The following is a 13,511-nucleotide window of genomic DNA, read 5'->3' on the forward strand; positions in this document are numbered from 1 at the left end:
CTCCCCTTTGGGAGCAATGAGGGAGAAGAAAGAAGACAGTACTGAGGAAAAAGCAGAATTACACAACTGGCAATAATGTTTATAGTGGGGAAACCATCCCAAACATACCGTGCAGCCCTCACATCAAAGGTAAACAGCCATTAAAAAAAAAACTACTCAGCAAGGGGAACGAAGCATGAACAGCAAAAAATATATACATGCGTTTTAAATAATTTTTTTTTTTAATTGTTGAGGCAGTAATACTTGGTTCATGGAACTGCAATATACAGAGAGGTGAAATAAATAGCTTATATATATATAATATATATAATATAGCTGGTTTTAAAATATTCCCTTATCATTGGTGTACTAGGTCATTTTGTAGTCACTTGAATGTATTTAGCAGCATTCTCCAGAACTGAGCGTAATGCAGGATCACGGAGCCGTGACACCTTATGTCGTCAGAAAGGTTACAGAAGATCGATGCGTCGAGAACTCCACGCAAACTCAATCACTGCGGCACACACCATCTTGTCTCGGTCCAGCTTGCAGCAGACAATAAATAGATTACTGCAAAACTGGCAAGTTTCAGGGCAGGGTCTCAGTAACTTTGGGAAAGAACTTTGGTTTTCTTTGGCTTTATTTATTTATTTTTAATAATTACTTTTTTTTTTTTTTTTTCCTCTGGGGATATGCTTGAAAAGTTGTCCTTTCCAAAAAGAGAAATAAGCACCTGTGTGTCATCAACAACAAGAAGTCAATTTAAATAGAGCAGTTCATTTCATTTTTCAAGTCACAATAAATCCCTAACAGCTTTTCCCCAGCGTTTGCCATCTAGTCTTTTATTAATTTTTTTTATTTTTATTTTTTTTTTTAAACACAATGTACAAAAATAGAGCTTCTTCCTTATTTTTAATGTAAAAATATTCCTCTGGTGCAGTTTTTTTTTTTTTTTTTTTTTTTGTGGTTTATTATTGTGACACTGTTTCGTCTACTTTTAACTGGGGTTGGTGGGTCGTATTCTCTTAGTCCTCTTGGTGACTGTTGTGTACTTGAAAGGTTTCTGTATCTCCACTTGCCCCTTTGGGTACCTCTTCATAAAATGTACATCTTGCTGGTTCTCCCGGGTCTTGGGCCCTTTCCGTGGCCTCCCTTTTTTGGTGAATCCAACATACCAGCCTGAATATTTTGCTGACATCAGCGCCGTGTAGTTGTTTTCTAGGACTTTCTCAATGAAGACGCACTCCTTGCTGGTGCCATCAGGCTGAAAAAGGAAAAAAAAAAAACAAAAAACAAACAAACAAAAAAAGCAATCGTTATCCAAATGCAAGCTGAGTGACCATAACCCAATCTGGCATAAATAAAGTCATCTGAACCCTGGTTTTGGTTCAAACGTCGCTAACAGGAGCAGTAACAAACCACCAGCTGAAACAGAAATGATTTAGAAAAACCAAAACATAACCAACATCGGTTCACCATCTTTTTGAGCACTCCTATCCAAGGGCAGAGAGATTTTTCACAGACAGCAGTGTGTCCCATCCAGTTCCTTCACCTGCAAGCAACGCAGGACACCTTGCTTTGCGTTTTCCATTAGAAAGGAGGACAAACTGAACTTGTTCCAAGGAAACCTCATGCTTATCAGGAAAAAAGAGAACTTCGCATAGGCCAAATGACACTCTTTCTACTTCTACTGCCCGCTTTTCATACATTTTCAATATTTTCAAAAATACCTGATGGTACTGGGTGCTCCTGCAGCATCCCAGGCATGGCAGCGAGCAGATAAACCATGCCTGGAGCTCCCAGGGCAAGACAGGAGAATGGCTAGGGCCACAGGCACGTCTGTGTTCCCAACCCCACTTGGACCCCCAGCACCCCATCTGCTTGCTGCTGCAGGCCAGGGTTAGGTGGAAGCCCGCCCTGGCAGTGCAGCAGCATGGAGGGCAGTCCCCATTCCTCCAGGATGGGTCAGCATCCCATGTGCCTCCCAAGCCAGTATAGCTTGGGGACTAAGTCCACTGCCAAAGGGGATGATATATAAGATGACGCACATATATACATACACATACATATGCATGTATACACCTCTGCTCTTCCAGGATGTGGAAGAGGGTTTCATTTCTGGTGGAGAGGGGGGTATCAGCCTTCCCCTATCCATCTCAGCCTAAGAGCAGTCAATCAAAGCTCAGGGAACTGGCTGAGGAGAGCACATCCTTAAATGGCTCTCCTCTTTGCAGAGGAAACCAGGGTTAGATGTAGAACTGGAGGTCAGACCTCCTGTTCCCTGAGCATCCTGCCTGTCTCGCCAAGATGCTCAGACACAGCACAGTGTAAGCCACCTCCCCACCACTGCACAGCCAATGTGACAGCACCCAGACTCAAAGCACTCACTGGTCTCAGTCTCCAGCAAGAAGGGTTTGGCTCAGCCAGAGCCAAGCCTGGGTGCTGAGTGAGACCATGCATTGATCTCAGGGTGCTTTCAGGACTCCAAACTCTACAGCACCTGCAGCACTGTGGGGAGTTGCAGTGTCACCCAGTAGCGCATTTGAGTCACTCAGCATAGAGGAAATTCTTTTCATCTATAATCACATGTCTGAAAATACATTTTGTCCTTTAACTGTTGATTTAGTGGTGCTGCACCGAGAGCACTGAGCAGCACATGGGTTTGGGCATCAGAAGACAACAAGTAGCTATAGGTTCATCCAGCCCTGGATGCCATCTCAGCCCTTGGTGTTTCACAGGCTCTGGACAGTGACCAACACGCTACAGTGTTTCTGACAGGACTTGATCTAACGCTTAGCACAGCCAAAGGAAAGATTTCCAGCATGGCATCAGTCCAATCCAGCTCCCCAGTGAAGTCATATTCGGGTTTTTGAGAACTGCAAGCCCATGCTGGCTAACAAACTCTCTCCCTCCTGCACAAACACAGCAGTATCAGCTCCTTTGGCCATGTCTCCATCACATCTGCGGGGACACCGAGGCAGTGTTGAGCAGCACAGCACCACAGCTGCAGGTCACTGGGATGAGGAGCCCACTGGGCTGCAGTGGGGCTGGATGCTGGGGCTGTTCCCAACAGGCACTGCCACAGCCTGGGGTACAGCAACCCGAAAGCCATTAAAGCACCATCCTGCTGAAAGGGCTTCGTTACCACATGTCGGCCTCATTAAGAGCACACAACAGAGCAGGGCAGTACTAGGCAGAATGGGGTGAGAGAAGGAGCTGGATGGCTTCCTTCTGCGCAAACAGCTGACCTGGGCTGCACACCCCGACGGGGCTGAGCTCGGCCATACAACTGGCAAGCTTCACCCCACGCCAGGCACAAAGGTCCGAATTTTATCATCCACAATGCAAAGCCTGAAAACGCTTTAATGAATGGCAGAGGTGGGCGAAGCGCAGGGTTTCAGGTCCTGGGGGGGTCATTCTCCGAGTCCTGGGTTTGATCAAAGCCACATGAGCGGGGAAGAGGAAATCAGTTGACACCACAGGGTTCCACCAGGTTTCAATGCGAAGCCATAAAACCAGCCCTGGGTTTCTCAGGGCTCAGCCCACTACAAACCTTTCACCAATGAATGGAGAACTTTTAAACAATACCATGGCTGGCTTTCAAATCCACCCAAGCCCAGGTGCTGATGAAGCGACCGAATCTGTACTGCAGGGCAGCAGGTAATTGGAGCGGCCGTTTCCCCGCGCTCACAGAAAGGCCCTGGCGTTGGGCCCTGACCTTGTTGCTAGGAGAACTGAGGCGTTTTCATGCAATTTGGGAGGTTTCCGCTTGCACTGCAATGTCAGTTTCTCATGGAAAACGAAGACTGGAATTAAAAGAAAATGTGTGTGTGGGAGGGGGAAGTTATTCTATTCATAACAAAAAAGTATTTACTTATACCTTCAAATTTGCCAGCAGTGCCTAAGACAGAGACGGGAGGTGTAGGAATAACAAGGTGCAACTCGAGGCCAACCTCAGGGCTAATTTGAAGTAAACAAAGTGCATGAGATAAAATAATTTCGTTTTGGAAGAGGAAGAGCTAAATGATTTGATAACATGAAATTACAGCAACATTTACAAGTACTTCAAGATAAATGAGGATAAGGAGCTCGCTCTTCCCCAAACAGAGCATTCCTGTATGTGCTACGGCACGCCTGAGACAGACAAATGATTTTCAGATACTTACAAGACGATTTTACAGCATCTGTTATAATCCCCAATAGCACATAAATCACTCACACATGTTACCTACACCATGGAGAGCTGGCCCCACAGTTGGGGCAAGAAACAATTTACAAGGGCTCTCAGTATTTCTCGTCACCTTGTTTTCATCAGGTGCCCATCATTTCACCACGTCCCTGCTCAAACGGCAGCACAACGCTCGCTCTCTGGGTTCTGTCTCCCTACCCCCTCTGTTCTGCACTGCAGAGATGGATGGAAAAGGGAGATGGCTTTTGCCAAGCACCAGGGGCTTTCAGGTGAAGATACTAGGTAAAAAGCAGACTGCCTGCCCTTCTCTGGAGCCCTGATGACACATCTGCAACCAATATGGTTGAGATGCTGCCAGGTGCATCTCATGCATACTCAGCAGTCAGGATGCATCTCACAGAGCAATCAGCCTTCAAAACTCAGAACTTTCTGGTTTGAACTGCTTCCTTAAGATGAACAGAAGAGGGGCTGGGAGCCGGGCAGGAGCTGCTGAGTGCTGCGGGATGGCTCACAGCCCTGCTGCCCTGGCAGCCCCAAGAAGCACAGCTGGCACAAGGGATGCAATGCACACAGGGAAAACACAGGGAGAGGAAGCCCATCTGCAAACCTCTGGCTGGGACCCTGTCCTGAGAGGACACAGGATGCTCCTGTTCTACGGCCCATGGGCACAGGACAGGGGCTGAGGAAAGCAGAAGCAGGCTAAGCTGGTCCAGCACATCCTGGGAGTGTCAGCTTTTGGTGGCACAAATAAAAGCTTTGCCTTCACAAGGAGCGCATCCACAGTCACCAAACACCTCCCAGTCAACAGCAGTGTGTGCTCAGCAGCGGGAGCTCAGCGCTCTGTCCCATCCACCTCTGCAGCTGGAGGGAGCTGAGGCTGCAGGCAATTAGGCAAGTAAATTAAGTTTTAAAGAGAAAAGCCCAATACTGCATAACAGCTTATGATGTTTTCCTTCTTTTGGCTCTGAAAGCAGAGTGGTGTGCAGCAGCCCTTCCCTGCTCTCAGCCAGCAGGTCTGCCTGCTGCCCACTGCCTCCAGGAGCTGGCCACGAGTGCAGCAGGAAGGGCTGTGGGACAGAATCTCAGTCTGGCACCAACACCCACAGTCAGCACTGGAAAGAGAAGAGAAATGGCTTTCCTGAGACCTCCACTGTTGCTAGAGAAACCATCCAAAGCTTTTCTTTTTTGTTTTAAATTCATCCCTAATAGCTGTTAGATACGGCAGCTGTTAGCCAGCCTTGTGATAAACCTATAAAATACCCAACCTGAAATCCACCTTCTGCAGACAGCTCTCAAGCATCACCCAGGCCTGCAAAGAAGTGAGCGGAAGGGCAGCAAGGCAGGCAGGGCAGCAGAGGCTTCAGCAGAGCACGGCGGTGACTGACTGCTGTGAGCTTGGGATGTATGGGGGCATCGCCAGCATCGAAGCAGAAAGCTGCAGCAACTGTAACCCCTGTACCACACAGAGATTGAGCAGCAGCAGTCACCCCAGAGCCAGGAAGGGACATCTCTGCCATGGAACTGCTCACAAAGCCTGGACTTGCAGCCCATGGGCAGCGGAAGGCAGCAGAGCTCAGGAAGGTGCCCTCGAGCCAGGGTCTCTCCACGTACCACAAACCTACTGAGGAGCACTGGATTGTTTGTGCAGAGCATTTGGCGACGGTCTCTCCAGTATTAAACACGAAACGCCGAACTGACACTAAAGCAGAATTAAGTGCCAAAGCATTTGCTGCTTCTGCAATTACACTCCGGCACGCTTTGGTGCTCCTCCCCGCTTTCCTTTTTATGACCCAACTTGGCCTTATTGTAGTTTTGCTTTCTCGTTTTAAGTTCTCCAAATGGAAAGGATCAAAGGGCCCTTTGTTGTTGTGGCACCGCTGCCACTAACAGCTTGCTGCTGGGGGGACCTCGTGGCAGCTCTGCCACTAGCCCCAGCCAAAGCACTAGCAGGTGCACAGCCGCCTCCTCCTCCTCCCCATTAGCCCACAGCACTAAGCCACCTGAGCAGCTTTTTATGGGAAAGGGAGGCCAGCACAGGTTTTCTCATTTATGCTTCACAAATCTTGCTCAGTGGGCACCGGCAAATCCAAACTTCCTCGGCTTTTAGAGCAACAATAAGCTCGCACAAACGGCGTGGATAACGATGCTGCACGGGGAGAGATGCCTCCACAGCTGAAAGGTTTCTCTGTTTGCAAAGATCAGGGCACAAATTAAGCCCCGCCAGTAATGCTGTGTTAAGCTGCTGTTAGCTAAGCTTATGTTCAAGCACTTCCCCTCCCCTCCAAGCCACGCTGACATCAGGAGCTCTTGGATAAGGCTGCGGTGACCAAATGCACGGTGATGGGCTGCGGTTAGGAACAAACAACAAACCGTGTGGAGCAACTCTAGTATGGCCCAGGAGTGCCTGCTGGGCAAGACTCAGCCTTACAATTGAGATCGGGATAACCCCCCTGCCTAAGGTTTCCAAATGGTCTATGCACCCAGCATTCTGCCAGGAAAAACCCTGAAAAAGGGCCCTTTCTGCATCCCTCCCTCCTCCTCTGCACACAGCCAGGCACTTCCCAAGCGCCGTGCTGGGTTCTCACACCACCCCCAGGTGAGAGGTGCCCCCGCGGAGCACAACAATTATTTCAAAGGACTGCTGAGAATTTCCCTCTAATGCTGGCACTGTTATATTCACACACTGCACTCTACAGAAGAAATCCTGCCCTTTGTTTTCTACATTTCAGAGCAGTGACAGCATGCAATGCTTAAGTTTCCAGGAGATGTGTGGCTCAGCAGTCCCAAGGAGACACAAAGAGCCATCCCCAGGTGAGGACCAAAGGCACCCAGCATCCCTGATACCCCCTGTAAGACACCAGAGCTGTGCACACAGCAGGAACATAGCAGTGTGTGATCTCAGGAAGCACGTTACTTTGGTGCTTTTGCACCAGCCCAGCTCCAAGCCAAACAGATGTGTAACACTCAGAGCCTCCAGACTCACTTGGCGTGAATTGGAAAAGCCTGAGCGGAGGAAGGTAAGGCAGGGCCATGCTGAAATAGCAGCTTTTAGCACTCCCACCCCTCTATGTCCACACACACCTTCTAAAGGTAGGTCAGGGAGTGGGACAAGCGAGGCAGGTGCAGCAGCAGGCATACATGGCTCCATCAGTGCTGTAGGGGAAACCATCCCTACACAACCACAGCCAATCTGAGTGCTGAGGCCACTGAAAGCTAGGCCCAGCCACGCTCGTGCACTTTATAGGCATTATCAGGACAGATCTGTCATATGCATCCTGATGCTCAGCACCCAGGATTTATGGCCAGGCCTGCTGACCACAGAGACACCTCTTGACCCAGATGCACATTCTTGCTCCCAGCCCAGGCTGTAAATCAGGGAAGCTGCATCTATAACTGCCAAGAGTTACTCAGCCTCGTGCACGCTTCCTCCAGCTCTCTGCCCTCTGAACTTGCCCAATTCTCCGAGGAAAATACTTAGGAGCCATGATGGGCAGTTCAATAAAAGTGTCTGCCAGAGCAGCAGAGAGGTTAATTATGTACACAGGACATCTAAGTGCATTCAGAAAGCAGGGGAAGTGATGCAAAATCTATGCAGTGGAGATTCTCCGAAGAGAAGGTACTTCAGCCTTCAGAAGCTAGTAGAGCCCATTACACCAGTACAGCCATTTTTGCACACACCTGTCTATAGGCACCAGGCATTCCAGAAAGCACGCAAACATGGGCACAGTCTTGCACTTGTGGGGTGGGAGCTGCAGGCTTTGCAGGGGTGAACCAAGCAACATCATGGCTGTATCAGGACATGCCTCCCAACTGCTGCAAATATACCAGCAAATATATTGCTATCAGCACAGCAGGAAGGCACATATTCACGACTGGAGCAAATTGGGATGGCTTCATCTGGAAAGTTGCACATTAATAGAAATTCCTAACTGCATCTCAGAGAACTATGTGTACTTACTAGTAACAATGAGAGACATTGATCACTTTTTAAATGAACTTTATGAAAATTTAAGAGAAAATCATTTAAGTCAGTACTTCAGGAAACAACTGCTGCAGGAGACCTGAAACCACAGGCACAATTCAGACATGACATCTGAGCAGATCTGTGGTACCCACCATTCCCTACACCTAGCTGATCCAGCTGAATTTCTGCTTCTCGTTGCTAACTGAAGGACAGCCTGGGAAGGTATTGCTACCCATCCCTACAAAGATTTGTTTGGTTAGATACACTGCTGGGCTTTGCTCTGCTTTCCCAGCCTCAGCAGTCATTTTCAATCTCCACTGAGACCCTGTGGTTTAGTTCAGAGCTTACAAAAGGTATCTAAAAGCAGCAGTATATTTTGTGTAGGCTTACATTCACTAGGTAGGGACCCGGGACACTACAGAAAAACTTTTAAACACTTTAAAACAGTGTCTAGACAATAACTGGAGCAAGAACACAGGACCAGAACATTGCTGACCTTGTAGCAAACCTGGTAGACCCTACATTTGTATTTATTAAACAAACATACGCATTGACTCTTTAAGTTATCATTTCACACGAGCACAGTCTCCATCAGCTGACATTCTGTTAGTGATATCAATTTCCCCAAGGCCAGCTTAAATCAGTGGAGTTTAGGACCAAGGATGGTCATTGATTATCTGCAGGATGGCCTTAGTTCTCTCCACATCAACTTATATAACTGAGAAAAAAGAGAAGCCCATGATCAAATCAAGTGCTACCCATAAATCATCGAGAATTGCTCCAGCCCGCAAATGACACGTCTCCTTTTGTAAACAACAAATGCAGGGCTTTAAAGGCTTGTCCTTCTTTGGGAAAACATAATCCCTTTCTATAAGTAATAACTAACACTTTTCTGTAAGCAAACAAATTCAATTTGATGCAAGCATCTGCACCAGACGCACGCAGCATGCCCTCTCCACCCAAAGAGGGTGAATGAGGCAAGAGCAGGGCTCAGGGATGATCATCCCCTCTCAATAATTGTAATTAATGTTTAACCCTAGGGAACTGCAATACTCCAATGTGACACACAGCTGCAATCATCAAGAAACTCCAGGGACAGGATGTTAGCAGCTTTATGGTGACACTTGCTCCTTGAACACAAAAAGGATTAAATTAAATTATCACGCAGCTTTCAAGAAGATGGCATTTCTTCCCTGGGAGGGGATATACAGCTTTCAGCCACAGGATAAGAAGCTTCAGAAGCCAAGCTTGCAAGCCTGCTCTGCAATGCAAACCCTGACTTTGCAAAGCTTCACTCTCGGAAAGAGAACTGATGGTCCTCATGAACACCCAAAGGAAAACTGAAGTTTGCTAAAAAGGAATCACAAGAAAACTGGAAACTTACTACATGGCTCTCAGGTGACCAGACACACGAATGGGACTCCTTAGCATAAAACCAGTGTCATGAAAAAACATATTTTTCAAACAAAAAGAAGAGTGGCTGCCAAAAGGGACCCAACCTTCTGTTTTGTTTTTGAACAAACACTTGATTTAAAGTAGTTGGCTGTACTGAGAAGGCTCAGTTAACCAGAGATGTAGACACATGCTTGGAAGGTGACTCCGAGGGCCCCTGACCACATGGCCTGACCTGTGCAGTGATGAACTGAGCACCAGCCCCATCCCAGACGTCCCAGTGCCATCCAGGGCAGGTCTGCTTGCAGGACACAGCAAATGTCACGGTGCTCCTCTAACCTCAGTTTGGCTGAAGCTAAACCTCCTGTTCTCGGCTAGCCTGGGAGGGTTGGCATGCAGCAGAGGTGCGTAGAGAATGCATTACCTGAAGTTAACACAGAAGGACTTAGCACAGACCTTAAATATTCACACTAGCATCTTCTAAGATGCTAGATATATAACCAAAAAATACAAATGCGCTGCCTGATAAAGCAGCTAAGCTTGAATCCAATCCCGGCAGCATTGCACATGTTTAAATGTACTTCAAAACCTCACAGATTTTGTAATCTATGACCTAAATCTATCAGATCATGCAGGTAAAAACGTACACTCAGCACCCAGAGCTTCGAAATCTCTGATGACCAGGCAGCAAAGGGAAGACACAAAGCTCCCTCCGTGCAGTGCTACGGACACGAAAGCCTCCTGGCTCAAACAGCCTTCAGAGCATAAGCATCCAAGCATGCATGTACAAACACAGCTCCAGGCCAGACTGTTAAGAATTGATGCAGTTTTTCATCATTCATGAAATAAAAGAGTCTTCTCCATATAAGCAAGCTTCTTCCATCTTCTCAACCTCTGGTGGACACCTCCAGAATCTCCCATCCGTCCCCATCCTCCCTGCAGACTCTCCCACCTCCCCAACCTCCACAGCTGTTCAATATTCATCAGCAGCCATAAAAGCTCTCTCCCTCTTCTGAATACATGGAGCTTCAAAATGACCTCTGCTCTCCCCACAAAACCAAGAGCTGCCGCTTGCTGTTCCACAACGTCCCAGAACATCTAAACTCCTTCCACAAAATTCATTCCCCACATTCACGTCATTTTCCCCCCTCTTTTCCACCTCCAGAGAAACTTTTAAGTAGTGTGCTGCTGTAAACAAACTGCCAAAAGCACAGACCCAGGACAAGGCCCATTGCTAACAGCAAACAGAAATGCTGCAAAGGTCCAGGTACAAACCCCGACCACTTTGAAGGAACCACTGAGCATCTACGTCCATTTGCTTTTGTGCCAAGGCAGCCTCAGCACAATAAACACTGGAAAGTAGTTTCACTGGGCTCAACTATAAATGGCTTTTGGGAATCATTACACGGCTGTGCCATTCTCAGCAGGGATTCCTGGAAATGCCAGGTAGCACTCAGCATCAGTTGGCTGTCCCAAGCCATGCTGCTCAAGGACAAGAGTTGTCCCAGTGTGGTTCCTGTGTGCCAGGTATGCAAACACAACGTACCCATGCCAACCCTCCTACAGACAGGAGGAATCTTCACAGCCTATTAGGGAAGGTGCATGATGGGGTCTGGCCAGGTTTTTACACATTAAACCTAGACAAATAACACGACAGAACAATCATTGTGTGTCCACACAGCCTGAAATTGTCTAACAGCATCCCTGCCATGATGACTACGAACCCCTTTACGCAAAGCACTTCTGTCCAGCACCGTAGAGATGTGAAATTACAAGTGAGTTACAGATGCAAATACCATCGGCACACACAGAAGTTTGGATGCAATGCTTCTGCTTGCCCAGCAATGGAAAACAAGCGGCTGAGAAAGGCTGCAGTATTACCAAAAGCCTCATGACATTTGGGGGCTGAGAACAGAGGAGGGTGATTTCAGCTTCCACTTCTGTTTTTAATTTTACAAGAATGTCAGCTTTTAAGTTTTCAGTACTAAAAATCAAGATTTTTTTCCATTGGTTGCAGGGAAAAAAAGTCTGATTAGGCGAATGCAGAAGACTAATCACTCACCCAGCTGAAAGAAAACTGGCTTTGTCATCTCATCAGTTTTAGGCCTTTGTAGTCCTAGAGTGTTGAGTTGAGGTTTTGGGGCACTTGAGGTTGCTTTCGGGTCAGGTCCATATTCTGAGTTGCTGGAGGTTGTTTGGTTCCAGGTTCCACTGGGGTGTTTATTTAGATGACTAAAACTAAAACAAACTCAAAGGGCAGCACAAGCCTGGGAACAGTTCATTTTTAAAAAGAACTGATTCCACCCTACGTGGAGAACCAGACTGCAGTCCAAAATGAGATTGGAGTGAGATCCAGCAAAAGACACATCAAGTTTGGTTCTCAAGTGAAAGGCCAAGTCAGGATAGTTTATGACTGAACATGTCACAAAGAGATCCACAAAACACGTGCTGTTAAACCCAACACTCCTCTATTTCTGGTTTTGTTTTTGATGCAAGTTCAGCATTTGGTCCCAGAAATCATTAGGTTTTACGAGCCCTTCTGTCAAGCAACCTGAATGCTGTGCAACTCCGTGAAAAATCCTGGATAGGCATCAAAACTGTGCAAAACGCACAGTGCTGCCCCAAGTCCAAAATGCAGGGTTTGGACATGCACGCTGAGGAGTGCAAACACCTCATCTACAGCATTAGACTTCCAAACTAAAGCCCCTGCCTATAGGAAACCTAAAAGCAGGTGGCTGGGTGCCCCACAGCTCCAGCCTGCTGAGCTTGCCTTCACAGTGCTCAGGGCTATTGGGACAGCACTGCGAGAGCCACAGCCCAGCCCTATGCAGAGCATCCTCAGGCAAGGCACCAAGCAGGCTCTGCTCCCTTCCCTGCCTGTCCTTGTTCCCGGGCTGTGCAGATCCCGGCTTTACAGAAATGCCCTGTTCCAAAATGAAGAATGTTGATCCAGACACAGTAATCCACCCAGTGTCCCCACCCAGGTAAGACTCCTGTCCTACGCAGGCTGGCTCCCAGTGAACCACCCCAAGCTCCTGTAAGACAACGCTCCTTTTCCAATAGGGTTGGGGTACTACAAAGGGCCAAGTCTGCACGCATAGGCCCTAACAAGCGCCTTCACTCTTTGATGCTGTCAGAGCTTTTTTAGCCAACTTTCCTGACTAAACACACACATGCTTCAAGAAAACCCCTATTTTAAAGCTGCAATGTAAACAACCCCGAATCATTACTATCCCCTAAAGGCTACTGCTGGCAGGCATCAGTGATAAAGCTCTGCCAGAGCAGTCTGGCATCTAGCAACAATTTGTTTGTTGTCCTGCAAAAATAGAGAGTCTTGCCATATGGTATAAGCAACTTTCTGGTAATGTTAAGAAATACATTGGCTTGGAAAGCAGTTGTCACACCAGAGAAGATCTTACACTTCTGATACAGCTTATGGTGGGAGCAGTACCAGTGCAGCCAGCAGAGCTGCATCACCTCCAGCTCCTGGCACAGCCACATCACCTGGCACTGCTTTCTTTAAGGCTGAGAGGAGCTGGACAGGGCTTTGAGGGAAGAAGCTCAGCGGTGATCCTCTGTGCTCTGTGAATGTCAGCAGGGTTTCAGGGCTACGGACACAGCAACAGCAGGCTTGTCCCCAAAAGCACCCGAGTTAGCTGTCTGCAAGCTGAAGCAGTGCTCCAGTCACCCTGAGCAGCCAGGGAGTTCCTGCCTTTCCATGAACAGGTCTTTCCCACTGATCATATTAAACAGAGGGAAAGCAGAAACAAAAACAAACTCATTAAATTGCTCTTTCAAAAGTAATGTGTAAGTATTTATAATGATTTTCTGAGAATGTTCGTATATGGGGTCACTGAAGATTTTTAAAGAAAACCCAAACAGAGACGGTGTATGTCAGCATGCGGTTTGAGTGGGAAACTGCCCATTTTATAGTATCCCATAAACTCTGGCTTGAATTCTTTGCAGGCACTGAAGTGGTATAAATGA

At 47.5% G+C, this 13,511-nt stretch overlaps 1 protein-coding gene across 2 annotated transcripts in view; it reads right to left on the reverse strand.

The window, feature by feature from the left end:
- Positions 1–919: 919 nt before the first annotated feature.
- Positions 920–13,511, reverse strand: part of FGF18 (fibroblast growth factor 18) — a 65,245-nt gene continuing 52,653 nt past the window's right edge. For both annotated transcript variants that reach the window (XM_085236818.1, XM_085236819.1), the window contains one exon: positions 920–1,243. In XM_085236818.1, the coding sequence (XP_085092944.1) occupies positions 977–1,243 (267 nt within the window). In that variant the 3' untranslated portion in view covers positions 920–976. The remainder of the gene's footprint in view (positions 1,244–13,511) is intronic.

The sequence above is a fragment of the Meleagris gallopavo genome, chromosome 15, assembly GCF_905368555.1.
Source record: "Meleagris gallopavo chromosome 15, MGAL_WU_HG_1.1, whole genome shotgun sequence".
NCBI lineage: Eukaryota > Metazoa > Chordata > Aves > Galliformes > Phasianidae > Meleagris > Meleagris gallopavo.